Genomic DNA, 27,717 nt, shown 5'->3' on the forward strand with positions numbered 1-27,717 from the left:
TACGACATTTTATAACAACCTCACTAAGTAAAAAATAAATATGTCTCAAGAATAAAACACAAATATACGATAGAGAGATAAATAATAGCAAATCAAACCCACATATACAAATTAAAGGCAATGAGTAAATAGATATGTCAAATAGATATAAACAAAGCAAACTCTGGTGATATTAGGTTAAGTTAGGTTAATTATAGCTATTTCCCTTTTAATTAGTATATATTAGGTATATTTGAGATGTGTATATATGTATGATACGTTTTTCTCTCTTCCTCCAGACTTATTGGCTCAGCTGATCTACGTTATCTATCTTTCTACGTTAATTAAGGCTTATTTATGCCCATTTATCATATATTAAGGTTAGCATGGGATGTGTATATATGCGTATGTTATCATTTAGCTCACCTTATCTACGCCAGAACCGAGACTCAGACTCAGACCAAGATATTGCCCCTTCCTGTACCCATTCTAACACTCACAATATATCCATTTTAAGCCATTTAGAGTGTGTAACTAAGCATGGAGAATAAAGATAATGAAGAAAAGATAGCGATAAGGATGGAGATGGCCTTACAAAGCGATAAAAAACGTTGTAAATCCAGTAAAACGTGCATACTCCGAGACCAACACCAAGACCGAGACCAAGAATCACCCCATCCTGCACCCATTGAAGCGTAGCGGGGCGTGACGTCATCAGCTGGCCGTGACGTCATAGGCATCGTCTGTTGTGTTGTCATTCTCGGGAAAGCTTCATAATTATTGCCATTTTCTCCCTCTCCCGACCCCGCCATGGTGCCTCCGCCTGACTAATTACCAAGGTATGTTTTAGGGTCAAGGGGGATGCGGAGGGAAGGGTGAGCAGGGTGAAATAAGGGAGAAAAAGGGTGTGTTATGGCTGCGAGGGTGAATCTGCTGATGAGTAATGTTTTCAGCTGAGATATCCACGCCCTTGAATTTGTTTGTTTACATTTTTATTTTGTCGTTTATTTCGTGTTTGTTTTGTTTTCTGTGTTGTGTTTGTTTGTTAGTGTGTGTGTGTGTGTGTGTGTGTGTGTGTGTGTGTGTGTGTGTGTGTGTGTGTGTGTGTGTGTTATCTCTCTCTCTCTCTCTCTCTCTCTCTCTCTCTCTCTCTCTCTCTCTCTCTCTCTCTCTCTTATATTAATCAGAAAACAATTATTACATCATATTGCCTCCTCTCTCTCTCTCTCTCTCTCTCTCTCTCTCTCTCTCTCTCTCTCTCTCTCTCTCTCTCTCTCTCTTATATTAATCAGAAAACAATTATTACATCATATTGCCTCCTCTCTCTCTCTCTCTCTCTCTCTCTCTCTCTCTCTCTCTCTCTCTCTCTCTCTCTCTCTCTCTCTCTATCAGTGCATTAGAAGATTAGGCAAGATTACAGTATGGGCATCTCTCTCTCTCTCTCTCTCTCTCTCTCTCTCTCTCTCTCTCTCTCTTCCTTTTTTATCATACCTACCTTTTTCTTCCTTCATTCTTCTCCTCCTCTTCCTCTTCCTCTTGTTCTTTATCAGTAAATTGTCATTGTTTATTGATTATGTTATCTCTTCTGACTAAGTGTTTGTGTGTAAGTTGGTTAGACATGATTCCCTCTTTCTGAAACCATGTGTATCATCATTTTATTTAAGGTTCATTTTCACTCTTCCTAAGTGGTTGAACGCTTTCTGGCTCTCCTCCACTCCCTCCTTCCATCCATCCATTCATCAATCACTTAACCTAACCTAACCTAACCTAACCTAACCTAACTTAACCTAACCTAACCTAACCTAACCTAACCTAACCTCCTCCTCCATTACTGTCATATACAAGAGCGGGCTAAGGACATCCCTGGTGAACCCACACTCCTATTTTCAACTCATCTGATGTTCCCTCCACTCTTTTCAATCTCAATTCTGTACCTTCGTATAGTTCCATCACCGATTCAACCAATCTTTCTGGTACGCTTTCCTTTCTCAATCCCCATCTTATAATTTCCCTTGGTACTCTATAACCTGGTAGCAGCGACGGGCCAAATTTGTGGCTTTACCATGTAGCAGCGACAGGCCAAATTTGTGGCTTTACCGTGTAGCAGCGACGGGCCAAATTTGTGGCTTTACCATGTAGCAGCGACAGGCCAAATTTGTGGCTTCACCGTGTAGCAGCGACGGGCCAAATTTGTGGCTTTACCATGTAGCAGCGATGGGCCAAATTTGTGGCTTTACCGTGTAGCAGCGACGGGCCAAATTTGTGGCTTTACCGTGTAGCAGCGACGGGCCAAATTTGTGGCTTTACCGTGTAGCAGTGACAGGCCAAATTTGTGGCTTTACCGTGTAGCAGCGACGGGCCAAATTTGTGGCTTTACCGTGTAGCAGTGACAGGCCAAATTTGTGCCATGATATAAACCCCCAAAAATAGATGATGCATAATCTGATCACAAATGCTTTGATATATATATTATGAAATGGTTTGTGTGAGGGGTGATTTTTTCTCATTTTTCTCGCTTAGAGGGACCATTAAGAAACATGATCCCCGCTGCTAATGGATTAAATGCCTTCTCTAGATCTTCCAAAACATGATACAATCTCCTCTTCTCCGTAAACCTTTCCTGAAGCCCTCTCAGTTATTGATCTCCCAGCGCAACAAAACCCAAATTAACACATCAATTCTTATCCTTCTACGACTCTTTTCCAGGACTTTTTTTTCATGTACCTTCAAGCCATTCTCCAGTAACCTTATCCCAGTATTGTTAACACATTTCAAATCATCTCATTTCTCTTTATAAATGGGTATAGTGTAGCTTCCTTTCTGGTATCTCTCCCTTTTTTAATACATCGAAAGTAAATCTGAAGTAATAAATGTGATACCGTGTGTGTGTGAGTGTGTGTGTGTGTGTGTGTGTGTGTGTGTGTTTGCCTTGTCATCTTCAGCAATATATATCATTATTATTATTATTATGTTTTATTGTGTTTTTTTTTTTCCTTTGTCATGTTATTCTGCAGTCACACACACACACACACACACACACGCACACACTAATACATGAACAATCTATCTTATCACACACACACACACACACACACACACAATCAGCCAAACACCTCCTCCCTCAGTCTTCCCCAGCCAACACACACACACACACACACTCACACACATGCACCCATCCACACACACACACAAATGCACACACAAACAAACGGGTGAATGATGTCTAATACACAGCGGCCAAGCGGGGGGAATGACAGACAAACAAACACACAAACACCGCTGTCTCCAATGGCCCAGAATATGTGGAGAGACTTCAAGGTTAGTGTGTTTGTGTGTGTGTGTGTTTGGGGATGGTAGAGTTGCTTTGTGTGTGTGTTTGTGTGTGTTTGTTTTAGGGGAAAGGCTGTTGGGTTTGTGTGCGTTTGTGAGTGTGTTTGTGTGTGTGTTTGTGTATGTGTGTGTGTGTGTGTGTGTGTGTGTGTGCGTTTGTTTTAGGGGAAAGGTTGTTGGGTTTGTGTGTGTGTGTGTGTGTGTGTGTGTTTGTGTGTGTGTGTGTGTGTGTTTTAGGGGAAAGGTTGTTGGGTTTGTGTGTTTGTGTGTGTGTGTGTGTGTGTGTGTGTGTGTGTGTGTGTGTGTGTTTTGCTTTGGGTCATTAATCATCCTTATCTCTCTCTCTCTCTCTCTCTCTCTCTCTCTCTCTCTCTCTCTCTCTCTCTCTCTCTCTCCCTTTCTCAATACTGTCTCATAAACTGCAATTAAAATGTAAATATATTAAACAACCATTATTATTTTTATTATTATTATTATTATTATTATTATTATTATTATTATTATTATTATTATTATTATCAGTAGTTGAGTTATTGTTGTTGTTGTTGTTGGTGGTGGTAGGCCTATGCAAAATAATATAATGTTTTCTAAGCCTATGAGTTTAAACCACTTATGTTATTTATTTTTACTTAAGTTGTTTATTTACTTATACAGTCTACTTATCTATGCATACTTATTTTATGGTTATATTTTATTAATTTAGGCCTATATGTTTTTAATTTTTTTATTTATATGCAAGTTCAAATTCACACAAACAGGAAATTTTAGACCCCCCCTTGAAAATACAGGAAATTTTAACCCCCCCCTCAAAATACAGGAAATTTTAACCCTCCCCTCAAAATGCAGGAAATTTTAACCCCCCCCCCCCCTCAAAATACAGGAAATTTTAACCCTCCCCTCAAAATACAGGAAATTTTAGACCCCCCCCCCCCCTCAAAATACAGGAAAATTTAACCCTCCCCTCAAAATACAGGAAATTTTAACCCTCCCCTCAAAATACAGGAAATTTTAATCCTCCCCCTCAAAATACAGGAAACTTTAACCCTCCCCTCAAAATACAGGAAATTTTAACCCTCCCCTCAAAAAACAGAAAATTTTAACCTCCCTCAAAATACAGGAAATTTTAGACCCCCCTCAAAATACAGGAAAATTTAACCCTCCCCTCAAAATACAGGAAATTTTAACCTCCTCAAAATACAGGAAATTTTAACCCTCCCTCAAAATACAGGAAATTTTAACCCTCCCCTCAAAATACAGGAAATTTTAACCCTCCCCTCAAAATACAGGAAATTTTAACCCTCCCCTCAAAATACAGGAAATTTTAACCCCCCCCTCAAAATACAGGAAATTTTAACCCTCCCCTCAAAATACAGGAAATTTTAACCCTCCCCTCAAAATACAGGAAATTTTAACCCCTCCCTCAAAATACAGGAAATTTTAACCCTCCCCTCAAAATACAGGAAAATTTAACCCTCCCCTCAAAATACAGAAAATTTTAACCCTCCCCTCAAAATACAGGAAAATTTAACCCTCCCCTCAAAATACAGGAAATTTTAACCTCCCTCAAAATACAGGAAATTTTAACCTCCCTCAAAATACAGGAAATTTTAACCTCCCTCAAAATACAGGAAACTTTAACCCTCCCCTCAAAATACAGGAAATTTTAACCCTCCCCCTCAAAATACAGGAAATTTTAACCCTCCCCTCAAAATACAGGAAATTTTAGACTCCCCCTTAAAATACAGGAAATTTTAAACCTCCCTCAAAATACTGGAAATTTTAACCCCTCCCTCAAAATACAGGAAATTTTAACCCCCTCAAAATACAGGAAATTTTAACCTCCCTCAAAATACAGGAAACTTTAACCTCCCTCAAAATACAGGAAATTTTAACCCTCCCCTCAAAATACAGGAAATTTTAACCCACCCCTCAAAATACAGGAAATTTTAACCCTCCCCTCAAAATACAGGAAATTTTAACCCTCCCCTCAAAATACAGAAAATTTTAACCCTCCCCTCAAAATACAGGAAATTTTAACCCTCCCCTCAAAATACAGGAAAATTTAACCCTCCCCTCAAAATACAGGTACTTTTAGACCCCCTCAAAATACAGGAAATTTTAACCTCCTCAAAATACAGGAAAATTTTACCTCCCTCAAAATACAGGAAATTTTAACCCCCCTCAAAATACAGGAAATTTTAGACCCCTCAAAATACAGGAAATTTTAACCTCCCTCAAAATACAGGAAATTTTAACCTCCTCAAAATACAGGAAATTTTAACCTCCCTCAAAATACTGGAAATTTTAACCCGCCACTCAAAATACAGGAAATTTTAACCCTCCCTCAAAATACAGAAAATTTTAACCCTCCCCTCAAAATACTGGAAATTTTAACCCCTCCCTCAAAATACAGGAAATTTTAACCCTCCCCTCAAAATACAGGAAATTTTAACCCTCCCCTCAAAATACAGGAAATTTTAACCTCCCTCAAAATACAGGAAATTTTAACCTCCCTCAAAATACAGGAAAATTTAACCTCCCTCAAAATACAGGAAATTTTAACCCCCCCTCAAAATACAGGAAATTTTAACCCTCCCCTCAAAATATAGGAAATTTTAACCCTCCCCTCAAAATACAGGAAAATTTAACCCTCCCCTCAAAATACAGGAAATTTTAACCCTCCCCTCAAAATAAAGAAAATTTTAACCCTCCCCTAAAAATACAGCAAAGTTTCACCTCCCTCAAAATACAGAAAATTTTAACCTCCCTCAAAATACAGGAAAATTTAACCTCCCTCAAAATACAGAAAATTTTAACCTCCCTCAAAATACAGGAAATTTTAACCTCCCTCAAAATACAGAAAATTTTAACCTCCCTCAAAATACAGGAAATTTTAACCTCCCTCAAAATACAGGAAAATTTAACCTCCCTCAAAATACAGAAAATTATAACACACCCCTCAAATTACACTAAATTTTAACCCCCCCCTCAAAATACAGAAAATTTTAACCCTCCCCTCAAAATACTGGAAATCTTAACCCCTCCCTCAAAATACAGGAAATTTTAACCCACCCCTCAAAATACAGGAAATTTTAACCCTCCCTCAAAATACAGGAAATTTTAACCCTCCCCTCAAAATACAGGAAATTTTAACCCTCCCCTCAAAATACAGGAAATTTTAACCCTTCCCTCAAAATACAGGAAATTTTAAACCCCCCCTCAAAAAACAGGAAATTTTAACCCACCCCTCAAAACATACAGGAAATTTTAACCCCGCCTCAAAATACAGGAAATTTTAACCCTCCCCTCAAAATACAGGAAATTTTAACCCACCCCTCAAAACATACAGGAAATTTTAACCCCGCCTCAAAATACAGAAAATTTTAACCCTCCCCTCAAAATACAGGAAATTTTAACCCCCCCCTCAAAATACAGAGAGAGAGAGAGAGAGAGAGAGAGAGAGAGAGAGAGAGAGAGTACTTAAATGAATTACTGTAGATGAGTCACCATATGTGTGTGTGTGTGTGTGTGTGTGTGTGTGTGTGTGTGTGTGTGTGCGTCATTATTTAAGTAATTAACATATTCTCTTTTTTTTCATTAATTAATTTGAGTTTAATGAAGCGTTGTTGTTGTTGTTGTTGTTGTTGTTTCGTTTTTTCGTGGTGTTTATTATGTGGGCGGGCGTGTGTGTGTGTTCGTTTGTGTGTTCGGGCTCTGTATTTTTATATCATTTATTTCATCTTATTTTTTTATTATTTTATTTTCCCTTTTTATTAATTTTGTCTTTAATTTCTTTTTTTTTTTCATCTTTTATTAATTTTTTTCTTCTTGTTTATTTCCTCTCCCTTCCTCTTCCCTTCCCTTCCCATCCCTTCCTTTCCTTTCCCTTCCCTTCTCTTCCCTTCCTTTCCCTTCCTTTCTCTTCCCCTTCCCTACCATACCCTTCCTTTCCCTTCCCTTTCTTCCCCTTCCCTACCAAACCCTTCCCTTCCTTTCCCTTCCCTTCCCCTACCGTACCCTTCCCCTTCCCTACCAAACCCTTCCCTTACCATACCCTTCCCCTTCCCTACCAAACCCTTCCCTTACCATACCCTTCCCCTTCCCTACCATACCCTTCCTTTCCCTACCTCTCCTTCCCTTCCCTTCGTCTATGCTGTCCTTCCTTTCCCTCCCCTACCATACCCTTCCTGTCTTCCTTCCTTCCTTCCTTCCTTCCTTCCTTCCTTCCTTCCTGTCTTCCTTCCTTCCTTCCTTCCTTCCTTTCACTGTCTATATATATTTTATCTATCTTTGCTTCTGGGCAGTGAAGGAAAAGCTTAATATGATGTAAGGATAATTTTCAGGATAATATGTATAATACTTCTAATATAAATTCTTTGGTATATGTAAATTGATCCTTGAATGTCACTCAATGTTAATTTAAATACTACTTCTTCATGAATGTTAGTATTTCCTTCTGCTCTATGTAAAGTGCGGCTCTTGTACGCTTAATGACGCACACACACACACACATATATACGCACACACTTACATACACATTTTATTCCATTCCCTTCCCTTCCCTTCCCTTTCCTTTCTTTCTCTCCCTTTCCCTTCCCTTCCCTTCCCTCCTTTCAACCTCCCTCCCCACACACACACACACTCCCCCCACCCCTCACCCCCCCACCCCTCACTCACCGCCCACTCCCCCCCCCAGGCCGCAACCATGAGTGGCCGTGAGGGTAGCCCCAAGATATCCCTGGCGCTGCTGAAGGGCCGAGCGTCCAACCAGAGTGTGCCCTCCATAAGCTTCAGGTTCGACCCTTCCGCTGAAAACCTTACCCAAGTGTCGGACCAGGAGGAAGGTGAGCGGAGGGAAGGGGAAGGGGGGATAGAGGGTGGGGGTAAGAGAAGGGTGTTAGGGGGCTTGTGGGATGGGTAGAAAGGTAGTTGAATAGCAAGTAGTAGATGTTCCCTTCGCTGTAAAAAATAAATAAATAAATAAATAAATTAAAACTATGCTAATTTTTGGGGGAGGTAGTGAGGGTTGGTGAGGAGCAGACTACTACTACTACTACTACTACTACTACTACTACTACTACTACTACTACTATTACTACCAATATATTACCTTCATTTACCTCTATATTAACCTTTTTATAATCATTTTTTTTACTGCCTGGCCCAGAAGAACTTGCAAATCTATCAAGTAAGGAATTGGTTGAACTTTTTGGTGTATTAATATATTTTTTGTCCTTATTCTGTCTCTTAAATACTCTTGTTGTTGTTGTTGTTGTTGTTGTTTAGATATGTGCTGATAGATAGATAGATAGATAGTTTAGTTAATAGATATATGTGTACAGTATATGTATATTTTCTTTTTTTATATATATTTTTTAAGAGAAGTATTTAGTGTGATTGTATGCTTTCTCTCTCTCTCTCTCTCTCTCTCTCTCTCTCTCTCTCCATTCTTCCTATTTTCTTCAGTTTTCTCTCCTTTCTCCTTGTTATCCTTCCTTCCCTTCCTTCCTTCCTTCCTTCCTTCCTTCCTTCCTCCCTTCTTTCCCTCCTCCCTCCCTCCCTTTCCTTCCTTCCTTCCTTCCTTCCCTCCCTTCCTTCCTTCCCTTCTTCCCTCCTCCCTCCCTCCTTCCTTCCTTCCTTACTCTTTCACCCCATTCAAAAAATATACACAACAAATGACATCCCTTTCCCCTACCCCTTCTCACCCCTTCCCCCCTTCCCCCCCATGCAGAAGATGACGAGGCGCCCACCGACATCACCTCAGGGCTGGACGCAGCGGCAGCGGGCGGCGGCGTCACTGTGGGGCGTGCTGAGTCGCTACGGGAAGCTTCGCCGGTCAAAGAAACATTAAACCGAGTTCTTGGTAAACGCTCGTCCTCTCTCGACAGCAGCGCCGTCCCCCCTGAGGCCATACCCCCGCCCCCGCCACCCCGCAGCGGCGACGGGGGCACCGGGGCGACTGCGGGGGCCGGGGGGCTTCTCTCGCGGATCACCAAGACATTCGAGGACAAGATCAATGAGATACGGAAGGATAAGGAAGGAAAGGAAAACCGTGAGAGGCTCTGCGTCAGTGAGGGTTCGACGGAGAGCGAAGGGGGCGGATCCGGGGGTAGCGGAGGTGGCAGCGGGGCGGCTGGGGGTACTGCGGGGCTATCCGACCGTTCCCCGACATGCCCCGCCCCGAGGAAGGACGAGGACGGGCCACAGACATCAGACTCCCCGAAAACGAAAACTACATTAGTCCAGGACATCACGGAACATACCAGCAAGTTCAAGAGCGAGCTTGGTAGTATTCGCCCCAAGCTGTCGGAGCTGCGGCAACGGCGGGCGAGCAAGGAGGCTGCGGCGAAGGTGGCGAAGGAGAGCAAGAGTGGGAAGGAGGCGAAAAACAAGCCCTCCGTGTTTACATCTCTTCTCGGACGCGACGAAGGGCTCGGCGAGGAAATGCTTCTCGAGTGCGACGAAGGGGAGGTCGACCGCGCAGAGGAGGCAACCGAGACCACAACCGCATTCCTACCGACTCATACCACCGCCTCTAGCGTACCTACCGGCCTCCCCGACGCCCCTATCGGCAAAACGGCGCATGGGGGCGGACGCAGCGCACGGAAGGGGACATCAACCTTCCGAGCGCAGGTTTTTGATGTCGCCGGCCAGGTTCCAATCACCCGCCCCTTCCTCTATAAATTCCTAACGGCACTTTTCATCATTGCGTTCGTACTCCCCCTCCCGCCTTTCCTTGGGGGTCTCCTGGTCGGGGTTATGGTCTCGGGGCTCGCTACGCACTGTCTCCTACACTTTCTGGCCCCGTCCGCCCCGCTGTCCTCCGGCCCCGCCCCAGACGATGGCCCCGTGATGTTGACGCTGCCAGTGTACGAGGATAAGCAGCTGTATAAGGTATGTGTGTGTCTGTGCGTTTGTTTGTGTGTGTGTGTGTGTGTGTGTGTGTTTATGTTTTTATTGTGTGTTTTTTCCTGTTTTGTATCACTTTTTCTCTTTCTCTTCCCTTCCCTTCTTTTCCCTTCCCTTCCTTTCCCTTCCCTTCCTTTCCTTTCCCTTCCTTTCCCTTCCCTTTCCTTCCCTTCCCTTCCTTCCACCCCTTCCATCAAACACACACACACACACACACACACACACACACACACCACCCATCTATACCCTTCCACTCCACTCCCCTTCCACACCCTACCCTCCTCCTCCTCCCTCTCTCTCACCCACCCTTCCTCCTCCACAGGGCTGGATGAACAAGTTGGAGGGAGAATACAGTCCAGAGACCTACCATGTATCCCTCACCCACTCGGTCCTACTCAGACTACAGGGGTCCAGACTCAAGATGGACTTCCCCAGGGGTATGTACTGGGGGCTGGGGGACTGGGGGGGGGTGGAGAGAGGACTGGGGGGGGTGATAAAAGGGAGGATAGGGAGTGTGAGGTCATTGGGGATTTGTAAGGGTGTGTATTGAAAGGGAGTGGACGGGGGAGAGGAAGGAAAGGGAAGGGAAGGGAGGGTAGAGGAAGGGAGGGAAGGGTAGGGAGAGGGAGAAGAAGGGAGAAGGGAAGGGAAGGGTTAGGAAGGAAGGAAGGAGGAATAGAAGACAGTGAAAGGAAGGAAGAGGAGGAGGAGGAGGAGGAGAAGAAGAGGGGAAGAACAGGGAAGAGAAAGGAGAAGAAGAAGAAGAGGAGGAGGAGGAGGAGGAGGAGATGAAGAAGAGGGGAAGAACAGGGAAGAGAAAGGAGAAGAAGAAGAAGAAGAGGAGGAGGAGAAGGAGGAGGAGGAGGAGGAGGAGGAGAGATGAAGAAGAGGGGAAGAACAGGGAAGAGAGAGGAGAAGAAGAAGAGGAGGAGGAGGAGGAGGAGGAGGAGGAGATGAAGAAGAGGGGAAGAACAGGGAAGAGAAAGGAGAAGAAGAAGAAGAAGAGGAGGAGGAGGAGGAGGAGGAGATGAAGAAGAGGGGAAGAACAGGGAAGAGAAAGGAGAAGAAGAAGAAGAGAAGGAGGAGGAGGAGGAGGAGAGATGAAGAAGAGGGGAAGAACAGGGAAGAGAAAGGAGAAGAAGAAGAAGAGGAGGAGGAGGAGGAGGAGGAGGAGGAGGAGAGATGAAGAAGAGGGGAAGAGAAAGGAGAAGAAGAAGAAGAAGAAGAGGAGGAGGAGGAGGAGGAGGAGGCATTAACATATATAGATTAAAACTTAAAAAAAAAAAAATGTCATTTCAATAGACAAATGCAACCTTACAAAACACATTAAAAAAAATAAAAAAAAATAAAATAAAGTTCACAAAAGCAAAAAAATAAATTAAAAAATGAAGTTCACAAAAAGCAGAAAAAAATAAATTAAAAAATGAAGTTCACAAAAAGCAGAAAAAAATAAATTAAAAAATGAAGTTCACAAAAAGCAGAAAAAAAAATAAATAAAAAAATGAACTTCACAAAAAAACAAGAAAAAAAATAAATAAACAAACAAAACACTAATCAATTCACCCCTTCCCCCCTCACCCCCCTACCCCCTACCCCCACCCCCCTCACCCCCCTACCCCCCACCCCACCCCCACCAGGTAAGGTTCCCAAGCATGCCCGACTCCACGAGGAGATCCGGAACCTGACCTTCACCCACCACCTGGAGTATGACCTTGCCGGGTGCCAGGTCCTGCTGCTGCCCAAGAACCTGCCCAGGCGATGGTGAGTGGTCGTAGTAGTAGTAGTAGTAGTAGTGGTAGTAGTAGTAGTAGTAGTAGTAATTTTTTTAACTATTCATTCACGTTGATATTTTGCACACATCCACCCCAAAGCTCATCATCCATCTCTCATCCACACTCATTCATTCTCCACCTGTCTCATTTACCACCTGTTTCACTCATCCGCCACTCATCCGCCACTGTCATCCGCCACCTGTCATCCGCCACTTGTCATCCGCCACCCGTCATCCGCCACCTGTCATCCGCCACCTGTCATCCACCACCCGTCATCCACCACCCCGTCATCCGCCACCCTCATCCACCCGTCATCCGCAGGCTCTGGAGCAGGAAGTACCCCATCTGCATCCACCTTCAGGCGTGGAGTAAGGACAGCTCTCCGTCACCCGTCTCCATCAACTCCACACCCGCCGGTTCCGCCCAGGGCAGCCCCATGCACTTCGCCAGCCCAGGTACAGAGGAGGAGGAGGAGGAGGAGGAGGAGGGAAGATGTGAAAGGGTGTAGGAGGAGAGAGGAGGAGAAGAAGAGATGGAAGAGGAAGAGGAGGAGGAGGAGGAGAGATGAGAAGGTAGAGAAGGAGGAGGAGAGATGAGAAGGTAGAGAAGGAGGAGGAGGAGAGATGAGAAGGTATAGGAAGAGGAGAAGGAGGAGGAGGAGGAAGAGGAAGAGGAAGAAATGAGAGGGTGTAGGAGAAGAAGGAGAAGAGTAAGAGGAGGAGGAGGAGTGGACAGGGAAAGGAGAGGAGGAGGAGGAGGAGGAAGGAAGAAGATGGAAGTAAGAGGAGGAGAAGATAAGAAGAAGAAGACAAAGAAGAAAAGGAGCAGAGGAGAGGAAGAAGAGGAGGAGGAAGAAACAGTGGATCAAGAGGAGAGGGAGAAGGAAGAAGAGGTAAGGAAGAGTAGGTAGAAAAGAGGAAGAAGGAGGAGGAGGAGGAGGAGGAAGAGGAGTAGGATTAGAGAAGAGGAAAGAGGAAATGTGTGTGTGTGTGTGTGTGTGTGTCTCTCTCTCTCTCTCTCTCTCTCTCTCTCTCTCTCTCTCTCTCTCTCTCTCCTCTTCCTTCCCTTCCCTTCCCTTCCATTCCCTTCCCTTCCATTCCCTTCCCTTCCCTTCCATTCCCTTCCCTTCCATTCCATTCCCTTCCCTTCCCTCTCCTTCCTTTCCCTTCCCTTCCTTCCCTTCCTTCCTTCCTTCCCTCCCTTCCTTCCTTCCCTTCCCTTCCTTCCCACCCCCTCACACTAACCCCACCCCCTTCCCGCCCCCCCAGGCCCACCCCCAAGCCCCCCCTCGGAACTTGGGCGTCAGGGTAGCTCGGAGAGTGGCGGAGACACAACCAACACCAACACTACCAACTGGAGTCTCGAAAACCACCACAACAGATCCTCCGGCGAAGATGACCTCATGTCCTCATCCTTAGACATGGCGTCCTTCGAGGAGGTGACGCAGGATATGTGCCAGGAGAAAAGCCTGATCCTGTTCGCCCGCTGTGACAGGGAGAAGGATGACTGGTAAGGAGGAGGAGGAGGAGGAGGAGGAAGAGTTAACAGAAAGAGGAAAGGACGAGAAATAGCAAAGATTAACAATGAGAATTTCAACCCCACCCCCTCCCACCACACCTCCTTACCCCCCCCTCTCTCCCCCAGGTTCCGGCGGCTAGTGGCGGCCTCGGAGCTCCCCCCCAACCGCCCCGCCCGCCCCTCCCCCAGCCACAAGCCGCCCCAGGATACGGGAGACACCATACTGCTGGAGGGCATACCTGACGGACCTGGCAGGGACCATATGCAGGTAAGGGAGGAGGAGGTGGTAGCTCTTGCATAAGGGATTTGGACAGCACAGGGATGAAAGAGTGAAGATGCTGGTTAACTCTTGCATAAGGGATTTGGACAGCACAGGGATGAAAGAGTGAAGATGCTGGTTAACTCTTGCATAAGGGATTTGGACAGCACAGGGATGAAAGAGTGAAGATGCTGGTTAACTCTTGCATAAGGGATTTGGACAGCACAGGGATGAAAGAGTGAAGATGCTGGTTGACTCTTGCATGAAGGATTTGGACAGCACAGGAATGAAAGAGTGAAGATGCTGGTTGACTCTGTCATAAGGGATTTGGACAGCACAGGGATGAAAGAGTGAAGATGCTGGTTAACTCTTGCATAAGGGATTTGGACAGCACAGGGATGAAAGAGTGAAGATGCTGGTTAACTCTTGCATAAGGGATTTGGACGGCACAGGGATGAAAGAGTGAAGATGTTGGTTAACTCTTGCATAAGGGATTTGGACAACACAGGGATGAAAGAGTGAAGATGCTGGTTAATTCTTGCATAAGGGATTTGGACAGCACAGGGATGAAAGAGTGATGCTGGTTAATTCTTGCATAAGGGATTTGGACAGCACAGGGATGAAAGAGTGAAGATGCTGGTGAACTCTTCCATAAGGGATTTGGACAGCACAGGGATGAAAGAGTGAAGATGCTGGTTAACTCTTTCATAAGGGATTTGGACAGCACAGGGATGAAAGAGTGAAGATGCTGGTTAACTCTTGCATAAGGGATTTGGACGGCACAGGGATGAAAGAGTGAAGATGCTGGTTAACTCTTGCATAAGGGATTTGGACAGCACAGGGATGAAAGAGTGAAGATGCTGGTTAACTCTTGCATAAGGGATTTGGACAGTACAGGGATGAAAGAGTGAAGATGCTGGTTAACTCTTGCATAAGGGATTTGGACAGCACAGGGATGAAAGAGTGAAGATGCTGGTTAACTCTTGCATAAGGGATTTGGACAGTACAGGGATGAAAGAGTGAAGATGCTGGTTAACTCTTGCATAGTGGATTTGGACAGTACAGGGATGAAAGAGTGAGATGCTGGGTAACTCTTGCATCAGGGATTTGGACAGTACAGGGATGAGAGTGAGATGCTGGTTAACTCTTGCATAAGGGATTTGGACAGTACAGGGATGAAAGAGTGAAGATGCTGGTTAACTCTTGCATAAGGGATTTGGACAGCACAGGGATGAAAGAGTGAAGATGCTGGTTAACTCTTGCATAAGGGATTTGGACAGTACAGGGATGAAAGAGTGAAGATGCTGGTTAACTCTTGCATAAGGGATTTGGACAGTACAGGGATGAAAGAGTGGAGATGCTGGTTAACTCTTGCATAAGGGATTTGGACAGTACAGGGATGAAAGAGTGGAGATGCTGGTTAACTCTTGCATAAGGGATTTGGACAGTACAGGGATGAAAGAGTGTAGATGCTGGTTAACTCTTGCATAAGGGATTTGGACAGTACAGGGATGAAAGAGTGAAGATGCTGGTTAACTCTTGCATAAGGAATTGGGATGAGAGAATGAAGATGCTGGTTAACTCTTGCATAAGGGATTTGGACAGTACAGGGATGAAAGAGTGAAGATGCTGGTTAACTCTTGCATAAGGGATTTGGACAGTACAGGGATGAAAGAGTGAAGATGCTGGTTAACTCTTGCATAAGGGATTTGGACAGTACAGGGATGAAAGAGTGGAGATGCTGGTTAACTCTTGCATAAGGGATTTGGACAGTACAGGGATGAAAGAGTGGAGATGCTGGTTAACTCTTGCATAAGGGATTTGGACAGCACAGGGATGAAAGAGTGGAGATGCTGGTTAACTCTTGCATAAGGGATTTGGACAGTACAGGGATGAAAGAGTGAAGATGCTGGTTAACTCTTGCATAAGGGATTTGGACAGCACAGGGATGAAAGAGTGAAGATGCTGGTTAACTCTTGCATAAGGGATTTGGACAGCACAGGGATGAAAGAGTGAAGATGCTGGTTAACTCTTGCATAAGGGATTTGGACAGTACAGGGATGAAAGAGTGAAGATGCTGGTTAACTCTTGCATAAGGGATTTGGACAGCACAGGGATGAAAGAGTGAAGATGCTGGTTAACTCTTGCATAAGGGATTTGGACAGTACAGGGATGAACACCCCCATTGCCCCTTCCCTTACTATTTCACCCATACCCACCTTACCCATTACCCATATACCCATTTCCTAGTAGCCTAACCATACCTCATTCCCTTAAAGCTACCCTAACCTAACCATAGCCTAACTTACCCTAACACCCCCATTGCCCCTTCCCTTACTATTTCACCCATACCCACCTAACCCATTACCCATATACCCATTCCCCCCATAGCCTAACCATACCCCATACCCTTGCCCACAGGACCAGGCACCAGGGACACCCCCAGAAATGTCCTTTGAGAGATACATGGCAAGGCTCCTGTATCAACCCGCCACCAACTCCTCCGCCACTGCCGCCAGCACCCACCCCAGCCCCGCCCCGCCCCTAGCCCCGGCCGCCCCCGATCTGACGAGCGTGGCGTGGATCAATGCTTTGGCGGGGCGGATATTTTATGATTTTTTGAGGAACCCGTTTTGGGCGAATAAGGTAAGGAGAGAGAGAGAGAGAGAGAGAGAGAGAGAGAGAGAGAGAGAGAGAGACCTAACCTAACCCAAGATAAGAGGAAGAGGAGGAAGAAGGAGGAGGAGGAGGAAGAGTGTGTGTGTGTGTGTGTGTGTAATTTATATAAAGTTAAAGAGATAGCCTACCTTCTCTCTCTCTCTCTCTCTCTCTCTCTCTCTCTCTCTCTCTCTCTCTCTCTCTCTCCCATTTCTTTACCCCCTTCCCCTTCCATTCCTCTTCTCCATATTTTCATCCTCCTCCTCTTCCCCTCTCCCCATATCACCCCCATTCCATTTCCCTTCCCTTATCCTCCCCCTCCCTTCCCCTTCACTCCCATGTCCCCATATCACCCCCATTCCATTTCCCTCCCCTTATCCTCCCCCTCCCTTCCCCTTCACTCCCCTGTCCCCATTTCACCCCCATTCCTTCCTGACCCATTTCCATTCTCAGGTTCAAGAGCGCGTCCAGCGGAAACTTAGCAAACTCCACGTTCCTTATTTCGTCGGCGACCTCGTGGTGTGTGGGGTCAACATGGGTTCCTCCACGCCCCAGCTCCATGCGGCGGGCACTCCACATGTCAACGCGAGGGGGCTATGGGTGGACCTCAAGGTGGAGTACTCGGGGAACTTTACGCTCAGCCTCGAAACCAAACTTGACCTCATGAAATTGAAGCGATCGACGGTTGGGCTTGACGCCGCGACCCATGCTGTCCATTCCGCCCACTCCCTCCCGCCGAGCCCAGGGGAGCCAGCCCACCCTAGGGTATACACGCGGTCCCCGTCCTCTGACCGCCTCCTCCGCAACCTCCACTTCGACACAGACACGGATGACAGCGTGGAATCGTCCAGCGAAGAGGAGGAAGAGGAGGATGGCGGAGCTGCGGAAGCTGGGCCGCCGACGGGAGGTGGCGGACCAACCTCACGGCGGCTACTCAAGCTCGTGGACACAGTGGCGGCTTCGAGGTACTTCCAGCATGCGGCGGAGTGGCGGCTGCTACAACGCGCTCTCATGGGGGTCAGCAACACTAGAATTGAGCTCAGCGTTGAGGTCCGTCACTTAGCTGGCACTCTCGCGCTCAATGTTCCGCCCCCGCCAACGGATAGACTCTGGTATGGGTTCCGCGGCGCCCCAGAGCTGACCATGGTGGCGCGGCCGAGGCTTGGCGACCGCGCTCTCTCCCTCCCCATCCTTGTGGAGTTCATACAGAAGCAGCTGAAGATCGTTTTCGAGAAGGTTTTCGTTCTACCAAATATGGACGATTTGGTGATTCCCGTCATGTCTCCGCTTCTCCCAGGCCAGCACACCCCCCCTAGGCCCCCCTGGGAGACCGCCGCGCACCCCTCCACCCACGGCGATGCCCAGTCCATGCCCCCGCCTGCCTTCTCGCCCCCCACCTCCGCCCCCCGCCCCACCCCACAGGTTCTGACGCCGGTGGTTAAATTCACGCCATCGTCACACTGAGGATTTTTTTTTTTTTTTCGAAGTTGTTTTTTGTTGTTATTTTGTGTTGACGTTTTCGCACAAGTTTGGGTTCTGTTTGTGTGTGTGTGTGTGTGTGTGTGTGTGTGTGTGTGTGTTTTGTTTCTCCTATCTTTCTCTCCTCTCTCTCTCTCTCTCTCTCTCTCTCTCTCTCTCTGTTACAATTATCTTACATTCCTAATTCTTTCTTTAATCTTTTTTTTTCTTATCCTATCTTTATCTAGTCTCCCAAATGTGACTCGGAAAGAAAGAAAGAAAGAAAGAAAAAAGAAAGAGAGAAAGAAAGGAAGTGTTGTGAAAAGGAAGGAAGGAAAGGAAGGAAGGAAGATAAGAAAATAAAATAAAGAAAGTGACTGAACAAAATAAAGAAAATAAAGATAATGAAGATAGTGAAAAGAGAGAGAGAGAGAGAGAGAGAGAGAGAGAGAGAGAGAGAGAGAGAGAGAGAGAGAGAGAATGATGAAGTTACTATATAAGAGAATGAGTAAAAAATGCTGAAAAAAAGATAGATAAAGAGAGAGAGAGAGAGAGAGAGAGAGAGAGAGAGAGAGAGAGAGAGAGATTACAAAAAGACAAAAAAAGAAATGGGCAGTAATTAAAACCTGATCAAAAGGGAAATGGGCAAAAAAAAGTTAAAATTAATTGAAAGAAATGGGGTTGAAAATGGGAGGAAATAGGTAATGGTTGAAATGGGTTGACAGGTGGAAATGGGTTATGTGGAAATGGGTTGACAGGTGCAAATGGGTTAACAGGTGGAAATGGGGTTGACAGGTGGAAATGGGTTGACAGGTGGAAATGGGTTGACAGGTGGAAATGGGTTGACAGGTGGAAATGGGTTGACAGGTGGAAATGGGTTGACAGGTGGAAATGGGTTGACAGGTGGAAATGGGTTGACAGGTGGAAATGGGTTAACAGGTGGAAATGGGTCAACAGGTGGAAATGGGGTTGACAGGTGGAAATGGGTTGACAGGTGGAAATGGGTTGACAGGTGGAAATGGGTTGACAGGTGGAAATGGGTTGCTAGAAGATGAAATAGGTCAAAACACACATAGGTACATATCACCTTTTTTTTTTTTTATTGTTTGTTTGTTTTGGAAATGTAGAGGAAATAGGGGAGGAGGAAGAAGAGGAGGAGGAGGAGGAGGCAGAGAAGAAGAAAAAGTTGAGAGAAAGATTGGATATACTTCATTCTTCCCTCCTCCTCCTCCTCCTCCTCTTCCTCTTCCTCTTCCTCTTCCTCCTCCTCCTCCTTGGCAGCTCATTAGTCAAGGTTATTATCATTATTATTATTATTATTATTATTATTATTATTATGCTTTACGAAAACTGAAATGCCCATAAGATTTGGTTGAAAGAGGAATAGAGATTGATTATAAGGGAAGTAAATTGTGTAAGGAGGAAGAGGAGGAGGAAGGAGAAGAGAAGGAAGGAAAGGAAGAGGAGGAGGAGGAGGAGGAGGAGGAAGAGATTGAACAAGAGAAGGAGGAGGAGGAGGAAGAGATTGAACAAGAGAAGGAGGAGGAGGTAGAGGAAGAACAGGAGGAGGAGGAGGAGAAACAATAGGAAGAAGAAGAAGAGGAAGAGGTAGAGAATGTCGGATAATTGATGTCATTTCGTCTATACTTTTGGGGGATCACGGATAATTTGGGGGTATTAAAGATGAAACTAATTACCGTACTTATATTCAGAACACTACTACTACTACTACTACTACTACTACTACTACTACTACTACTACTACTACTACTACTACTACTACTACTACTACTACTACTACTACTTCTACCTCTACTTCTACTACTACCCAAATCTACCTGATCACTATTTTTAAGTGTGTGTGTGTGTGTGTGTGTGTGTGTGTGTGTGTTTTTGGAGAGAGAGAGAGAGAGAGAGAGAGAGAGAGAGAGAGAGAGAGAGAGAGAGAGAGAGAGAGAGAGAAATCGAAAAGACATATTATGCTCGGAAAGGCTGCTACACACACACACACACACACACACACACACACTGTTACCAATGTGCAATCTAACACTCTCGTCACTCCACTGTTACCAAGTTTCCTCAGCAGGCTGGAATGGGAATATACAGTGTGGGAATGCATGTATACTGACTTGGAATAGGATTTGGAATGCCTCTAAGGGTGCTGGGTAGACTGGGTTAGATGGGAGTTTAAAGAGAGGCATGTTAGGTTAGGTTAGCGTTGGTTAAGTTAGGTTAGTTTAGCATATAGGAGGCAGGTTAGGTTAGGTTAGGTTAGGTTAAGTTAGGTTAGTTTAGCATATAGGAGGCAGGTTAGGTTAGGTTAGGTTAGGTTAGCATAGGTTAGGATAGATAAACATAGGTTAGGTTAGCTTAGGTTAGGTTAGGTTAGGATAGATAAACATAGGTTAGGTTAGGTTAGGATAGATAAACATAGGTTAGGTTAGGTTAGGTTAGGTTAGGTTAGCATAGGTTAGGATAGATAAACATAGGTTAGGTTAGGTTAGGTTAATGTATTTGCAAAGCTATTTCTGGCTATGTGGATATACTGAAAGAGATAGATTGTGTCAGAAGATTGGAACATATGGTCAAGGAATTAGGTTTGGACATAGTAAGATTAGATTCAGTTAGGTTAGGTTAGGTCAATGTATATATAAATCTATTTCTGCATATGTGTGGATATACAGACAGACAGATTGTGTCGAATATATGGTCAAAGAATTAGGTTTGGACATACTAAGATTAGATTCAGTTAGGTTAGGTTAGGTTAGGTTAGGTCAATGTATATATAAATCTATTTCTGGGTATGTGTGGATATACTGAGAGATAGATTGTGTCGAATATATGGTCAAAGAATTAGGTTTGGACATACTAAGATTAGATTCAGTTAGGTTAGGTTAGGTTAGGTCATTGTATATATAAAGCTATTTCTGGTCAAAGAATTAGGTTTGGCCATACTAAGATTAGATTCAGTTAGGTTAGGTTAGGTTAGGTCAATGTATATATAAAGCTATTTCTGCGTGTGTTTGGGTATACTGACAAACTGAATCAGAATATAGGAACACAGGGTCACGATATATTAGGTTACAATGCAGATAAGGTCGCATTAGGGCAGACTAAGCTATGGTATTGGGCACTATAGGGTACTGGCTGGTGTTGGCTATAGTGACTCATAGATTGAATATAAGGGTATGAGAGAGTATGAAATAGACATTTGAGATTAGTTAAGACACAGAACAGGGAGAGGGAGGGGGAGAGGCGGAGTATATTAATAACCAAAGATTGTGTGTGTGTGTGTGTGTGTGTGTGTGTGTGTGATCATGTGTACTTTTAAGAGCCAAAGACTGTGTGCGTTTTTCTGTGTGTATGTGCGTGTGTTTTAATAAGTAAGTTCGACATGTGTGTGTGTGTGTTTACTTGTGTTTTTTAATTATTTTGGGGTTTCCATACGGTGGTTTGGTATAAATAATAATAATAATAATAATTGCATGTTTTTTTATATTTCTACTTTTAAAACATTTACGTATTATCGAAGTACATATATTTTCCTTTCTCCAGTGTGCTGTTTGGGGTTAGATTCTCCCTCTACGTAAAGGTTTTCATCTCTGTCCAACATTCGAGCGAGAGAGTCTATCAGTGAAATAATAATAATAATAATAATAATAATAATGATAATATGAAGGGAAGGATATAAGAATCAATATAGCCTATGCGAAATATTTAAACCTTAGGCCTACAGCGATATTTTTTTAGCTTGTGGAAAGAATAAGAAAAAGAAGAAAAAAAAGCATTGAGGGAAAGTAGACAAGGAGAAAAGACTTGATTGAGGGAACGGAAAGAGGAAATTGAGCATGGAAAGGAAGGAAGGAAGGAGAGAAAGAGAAAAGGGAGGAGAGGAAAGAAAGAGAAAGAGGGAAGGAAGGAAGGAAGGAGAGAAACAGAGGAAAGGAAGAAAGGAAGGAGAGAAAGAAAGGAAAGGAAGGAAGGAGAGAAACAGGAAAGGAAGGAAAGAGATAAACAGGAAAGGAAGGAGAGAAACAGGAAAGGAAGGAGAGGAAAGAAAGGAAGGAAGGAGAGAAAGAGGAAAGAAAGGAAGGAGAGGAGAGAAACAGAGGAAATACAGACTGTCAGAATAGGTTAAAAAAAATTCTAAAAAAAACAAACCTCTCGTAAAAACACATAAATTCCAACACACACAAACACACCCATGACCCGCCCTCGCAAGAGACGACACAACCTTTACTCTCGGCACTACGGAACATACGACAAAGCTTACACAAGGTCCATAAATGAAGTTACAATGGGATAAAACCGAACATACGTAACTTGCTAAGGATTTACGAGGATACGAAAGAAAGGGACATGTTCGGACCTTGCGCAGAAGACAACATAGGGATTAGCCTTGCCGTTACAGATTAAAGAAGGAAGGGAATTGAAGAGGAGGAGGAGGAGGAGATGAAGGAAAAGGAGGAGGAGGAGGAGGAATTAAGAGAGAGAGAAAGCAAGATTTGATACGAAGAGAAAGGAGAAGGAATAGGAGGAGGAGGAGGAGGAGGAATTAAGAGAGAGAGAAAGCAAGATTTGATACGAAGAGAAAGGAGAAGGAAGAAGAGAAGGAATAAGAGGAGGAGGAGGAGGAGAAAGAAGAAGAGGAGGAGGAGGAGGAGGAATTAAGAGAGAGGGAAAGCAAGATTTGACAAGAAGAGGAAGGAGGAAGAAGCAAAAAAGAACGAGAGAGAGAAATCATAAAAAAAAAAGTACATTGATAAAGAGAAAAACAGAAGAAAATACAATAGATAATAAATGACAAGTGAGAAAATGGCTGTTAATAGGAATGAGGGTGGGAGGGAGAGGGCAGGAAGGAAGGGAGGACATCACACAATACACCCTCTCACTAATTCTCCCTTCCTCCCTTCCCCTCCCTCTCCGCGGCACCCTCGTAGAGTTAGCTAAGGGTGGATAGGCCAGTAGGGGGTCATCGCTAATCTGTACGCACTGTGCCGGAAGGGGGATCGTGATGTTGAGTTGACGTAAGGGAGATTGAACTATGAAATTGATGTTACAATGAAAGAAAACTTGGTATTTGATGGATAACTTAAAGAAAATGTTGTACGCACTGTGACGGAAGGGGGATCGTGATGTTGAGTTGTCGTAAGGAAGAATTAACTATGAAATTGATGATAGAATGAAAGAAAACTTGGTATTTGATGGATAACTCAAAGAAAATATTGTACGCACTGTGACGGAAGGGAGATTGCGATGCTGAGTTGACGTAAGGAAGATTGAGCTACGAAATTGATGATAGAATGAAAGACAACTTGGTATTTGATGGATAACTTAAAGAAAATGTTGTTCGCACTGTGACGGAAGGGAGATTGCGATGTTGAGTTGACGTAAGGAAGAATTAACTATGAAATTGATGTTACAATGAAAGAAAACCAGGTATTTGATGGATAACTTAAAGAAAATGTCATACGCACTGTGGCGGAAGGGAGATTGCAATGTTGAGTTGACGAAATGAAGATTGAACTATGAAATTGATGATAAAATGAAAGAAAACTTGGTATTTGATGGATAACTTAAAGAAAATGTTGTTCGCACTGTGACGGAAGGGAGATTGCAATGTTGAGTTGACGAAATGAAGATTGAACTATGAAATTGATGATAGAATGAAAGAAAACTTGGTATTTGATGGATAACTTAAAGAAAATGTTGTACGCACTGCGGCGGAAGGGAGATTGCGATGTTGAGTTGATGTAAGGAAGAATTAACTGTGAAATTGATGATGAAATGAAAGAAAACTTGGTATTTGATGTATAAGAAAATGTTGTACGCACTGTGGCGGAAGGGAGATTGCAATGTTGAGTTGACGAAATGAAGATTGAACTATGAAATTGATGATGGAATGAAAGAAAACTTGGTATTTGATGAATAACTTAAAGAAAATGTCATACGCACTGTGGCGGAAGGGAGGTTGCAATGTTGAGTTAACGAAATGAAGATTGAACTACGAAATTGATGATAAAATGAAAGAAAACTTGGTATTTGTTGGATAACTCAAAGAAAATATTGTACGCACTGGGCCGGAAGGGAGATTGCAATGCTGAGTTGACAAAATGAAGATTGAACTATGAAATTGATGATAAAATGAAAGAAAACTTGGTATTTGATGGATAACTCAAAGAAAATATTGTACGCACTGCGCCGGAAGGGAGATTGCGATGCTGAGTTGACGAAATGAAGATTGAACTATGAAATTGATGATGGAATGAAAGAAAGTCGTCTGCAATTCTAACACATTTCAACTCTCTCGTCATCAAAAATTTTCTGAAAGATATGCGTATATTTAAATTAATTCTCGTTTCTTAACCAACACAAAAAAAAAGAACATTATCAAACTCGACCGCAATTCTAAGACATTTCAAATTTCTCGTTATCCAAAAAATTCTGAAAGGTTAATGTATATTTAAATTAATTCTCGTTTCTTAACCAACACAAAAAAAAAGAACATTATCAAACTCGACCGCAATTCTAAGACATTTCAAATTTCTCGCTATAAAAAAATTTCTAAAAGGAATATATATTTAAGTTCCCGTTTCATAATCAAAAATGTATTCTAGTTAAAGTCAATTTCTATGGTCTGTTTTTCCCGTCATGACTAAAATATATCAGGTCTATGCTGTGGTTCAATATATCTCTTTTTTTCACTAATACGAGTCCTAATTTTTGTGATATACTAATTTTACGCTGAGACTCAAAATACCGCGTACTCTCCCTTAATATATCAGGTCTATGCTGTGGTTCAATATCTCAGTTTTTCACTAATACGAGTCCTAATTTTTGTGATATACTAATTTTACGCTGAGACTCAAAATATCGCGTACTGTCCCTTAATATATCAGGTCTTTGCTGTGGTTTAATATCTCAGTTTTTCACTAATACGAGTCCTAATTTTCGTGATATACTAATTTTACGCCAACACTCAAAATACCGCGTACTCTCCCTTAATATATCAGGACTATGCTGTGGTTTAATATCTCAGTTTTTCACTAATACGAGTCCTAATTTTTGTGATATACCAATTTTACGCTGAGACTCAAAATATCGCGTACTCTCCCTTAATATATCAGGACTATGCTGTGGTTTAATATCTCAGTTTTTCACTAATACGAGTCCTAATTTTTGTGATATACCAATTTTACGCTGAGACTCAAAATACTGCGTACTCTCCCTTAATATATCAGGACTATGCTGTGGTTTAATATCTCAGTTTTTCACTAATACGAGTCCTAATTTTTGTGATATACTAATTTTACACTGAGACTCAAAATACCGTGTACTCTCCCTTAATATATCAGGTCTATGCTGTGGTTCAATATATCTCTTTTTTTCACTAATACGAGTCCTAATTTTTGTGATATACTAATTTTACGCTGACTCTCAAAATACCGCGTACTCTCCCTTACCGTGAATACCAGGTCGGTGCGTACAGATTACCGAGTCGACCCAGTGCCGAAGCTCATCTCGGCACGCTCGTAATGGGTGGGACGGGACGGGACGGGACGGGGCGGGGCGGGAAAGGCTATTAGTCTCCATATTAACTACTGTGCTATTTTCGTATTCATCCTTTACTTGTGTGATAAACATATCGGTCGGTGTTTCTCTGTACGTGTGTGTGTGTGTGCGCGTGTGTGTGTGTGTGTGTGCGTAACCATATAGCCACAAAAAATATCACTGTCAGAGCTTTTATCTGTGTGCGTATGTAAGTGTGTGCGCGCGTGTGTGTGTGTGTAGGTTACTGTCTAGTTTACGTACACAAAACAGCTGATTATGTGCGTAGTTTTAGTCTAAGGACATGCATTTACTGTGTGTGTGTGTGTGTGTGTGTGTGTAAGTTAGTAAAGCAGGATCTCCTATTTCTGAAACCATGCTAATATAAAATCATGTGTGCGTGTGTGTGTGTGTGTGTGTAAGTTAGTAAAGCAAGATCTCCTATTTCTGAAACCATGCTAATATAAAATCATGTGTGTGTGCGTGTGTGTGTGTGTGTGTGTGTGTGTGTATGTAGGTTGTCATAGCGCAGAATCACACATTAGCAAAGTCTAGCGGCATCAAAGAGTTAGAATTATAAGCTTCTTGTACTAATTTTATACCTTTTTGTACATACATATACCCTACTGTGTGTGTGTGTGTGTGTGTGTGTGTGTGTGTGTGTGTGTCCTCTCAAACCTACACACTAAGATCGATTCCTTCCTTACCAAAAAAAACATTCCATAGTCACCCAGAGAAAGAAAATCGGAAAGAAAACGGGGATTGAAAAAATGAACCTAATCGTAGAACCTTCACAAAAATCCACACTTTATTTTTCTATGGTCAGTGCCGCACGGATGCCAGTAATGTTAGGTTTGTATTGACCTTAAGTGCGTTAGTCTATATCTGCACTTATTCCCTTGGTGGAGTTCCGTTAGGTTACATCAGAGCGGTGGAATAGGGGAGTGGGTGTCTTCATCTTAGCCGCCATGTCGTAACAGAGAGAGCCTCGGGAAATTCAAGTTGTCGGTGATGTGATAGTGTTTTTGTGTACTCCGGGTATGGTCAAGGTCCTTAACCCCTTCCCGGTGGCAGGGCAAATACGTCTACAGTCACCCCTCAAATAGTACGGTTTCCAGTATCTCAGTTTTGGTTTTATATGGATTCTACGATTTCTAAATTTTCTGCTTGTCGGGAAATTTAAAAATCCTAAAAAATCTTCTTATAAAATCCACATAAAACCAAAATCAAGCTCTCGGAAACTGTACTATTTGAGGGATGACTTTAATACCACATAAAATATCACATTGTGTGGTGTGGGGTTGAATTCCGCGGCTCTCGGTAACGAAACCACGCTAGCGATGAAGATGACCTCACACTCCTAGGGCCGTTTTCACAATCACTGGGTTTGTTTTGATCGTTACTAATGGCGGGGATCGACGCTATAATTTTCCGCTTGAAACTTGCCTATGGGGTCGTGGCGGATGCAGGGGAAGCGAGAGGTTTTGAGAGCGTGAGGCAAGGTGCGGGGCTAGGCTAGGCTAACCCCGCAGCCGCCACTACCCCATCGGCCAGCATCGATCGCCGCCATTGGTGACGATCAAAACAGACGAAACGACAGTGAAATTGGCCCCTATTCTACGCTCCCTCGTCCTTCAGTATTCACCATTGCTCATTAGGGGTTCGGTCGCACAAGTTAAGTACTGGTTTGGGGTCCTGTATTCCGCCAGTCCCTTTTGATATATATGTTAGGTCTGATATGCAATGTTTTATCCACGGCGAAAGAGAGAAATTGTGTGTTACGGAGGAGTTGGAGAATTGACAGCTGTTGTTTTTGTCTTTGTTTTGTTTATTAGTGAAATGATTGTGTTTTTGTTGTTGTTGTTTTGGGAAGGGGTCATTTTTTTATAGTAGAAGAAGTGAAGGCTGTTTTTTTTCCTTGTTTTTGTTTATTAGAGAGAAAAATAAGCTTGTTTTTATTTATAGTAGAAGTGAATGTTGTTTTTGTTTATTAAAGAGAAAACTAATCTTGTGGTTTTTTTTTTTTGTAGAAGTGAATGTTGTTTTTTTCTTTGTTTTTTGTTTATTAGAGAGAGAAAAATGATCATGTTTGTTTTGTTTTGTTTTGTTTGGGTCGTTTTTTTGTATAGTAGAAGAAATGAATGCTGTTTTTTTCCTTGTTTTTGTTTATTAAAGAGAAAAATAATAATGGTTTTTTTTTATAGTAGAAGTGAATGTTGTTTTTTTCTTTGTTTTTGTTTATTAGAGAGAAAAATAATAATGTTTTTTTTTATAGTAGAAGTG

General features: G+C 43.3%; 1 protein-coding gene and 1 long non-coding RNA gene across 4 annotated transcripts; both read left to right on the plus strand.

The window, feature by feature from the left end:
* The first annotated feature begins 693 nt into the window (after positions 1 to 693).
* On the plus strand, positions 694 to 18,364 carry LOC126987261 (testis-expressed protein 2-like). 3 transcript variants are annotated; one of them, XM_050844099.1, is made up of 11 exons: positions 713 to 818; positions 3,214 to 3,297; positions 8,006 to 8,153; positions 9,041 to 10,203; positions 10,541 to 10,655; positions 11,856 to 11,979; positions 12,312 to 12,445; positions 13,259 to 13,499; positions 13,635 to 13,776; positions 16,189 to 16,413; positions 16,879 to 18,364. In XM_050844099.1, the coding sequence occupies exons 2-11, from the start codon at positions 3,268 to 3,270 to the stop codon at positions 17,887 to 17,889; spliced, it is 3,333 nt and encodes a 1,110-aa protein (XP_050700056.1). In that variant the 5' UTR covers positions 713 to 818; positions 3,214 to 3,267; the 3' UTR covers positions 17,890 to 18,364. The 3 variants fall into 3 exon arrangements, with proteins under 3 accessions (XP_050700057.1, XP_050700056.1, XP_050700055.1); XM_050844100.1 differs by lacking the exon at positions 3,214 to 3,297 and having other exon boundaries at positions 694 to 818; XM_050844098.1 differs by lacking the exon at positions 713 to 818 and having other exon boundaries at positions 3,080 to 3,297.
* Positions 18,365 to 18,622: 258 nt separating this feature from the next.
* On the plus strand, positions 18,623 to 25,233 carry LOC126987262 (uncharacterized). Its single transcript, XR_007740528.1, has 7 exons — positions 18,623 to 18,641; positions 18,679 to 18,696; positions 18,860 to 20,290; positions 20,326 to 23,083; positions 23,326 to 23,856; positions 24,099 to 24,785; positions 24,900 to 25,233. It is a non-coding gene; the product is annotated as an uncharacterized LOC126987262 (long non-coding RNA).
* Positions 25,234 to 27,717: the final 2,484 nt, after the last annotated feature.

The sequence above is a fragment of the Eriocheir sinensis genome, chromosome 64 (assembly GCF_024679095.1).
Source record: "Eriocheir sinensis breed Jianghai 21 chromosome 64, ASM2467909v1, whole genome shotgun sequence".
Taxonomy (NCBI): Eukaryota; Metazoa; Arthropoda; class Malacostraca; order Decapoda; family Varunidae; genus Eriocheir; species Eriocheir sinensis.

What these genes read in the sequence shown, in the direction of transcription:
- LOC126987261 (XM_050844098.1), top strand. Translation starts at nt 3,196, where the DNA reads ATGATGTCTAATACACAGCGGCCAAGCGGGGGGAATGACAGACAAACA. An exon ending in ATATGTGGAGAGACTTCAAG is followed by an intron (nt 3,298 to 8,005) that starts GTTAGTGTGTTT and finishes TCCCCCCCCCAG; the next exon opens with GCCGCAACCATGAGTGGCCG. An exon ending in CAAGATGGACTTCCCCAGGG is followed by an intron (nt 10,656 to 11,855) that starts GTATGTACTGGG and finishes CACCCCCACCAG; the next exon opens with GTAAGGTTCCCAAGCATGCC.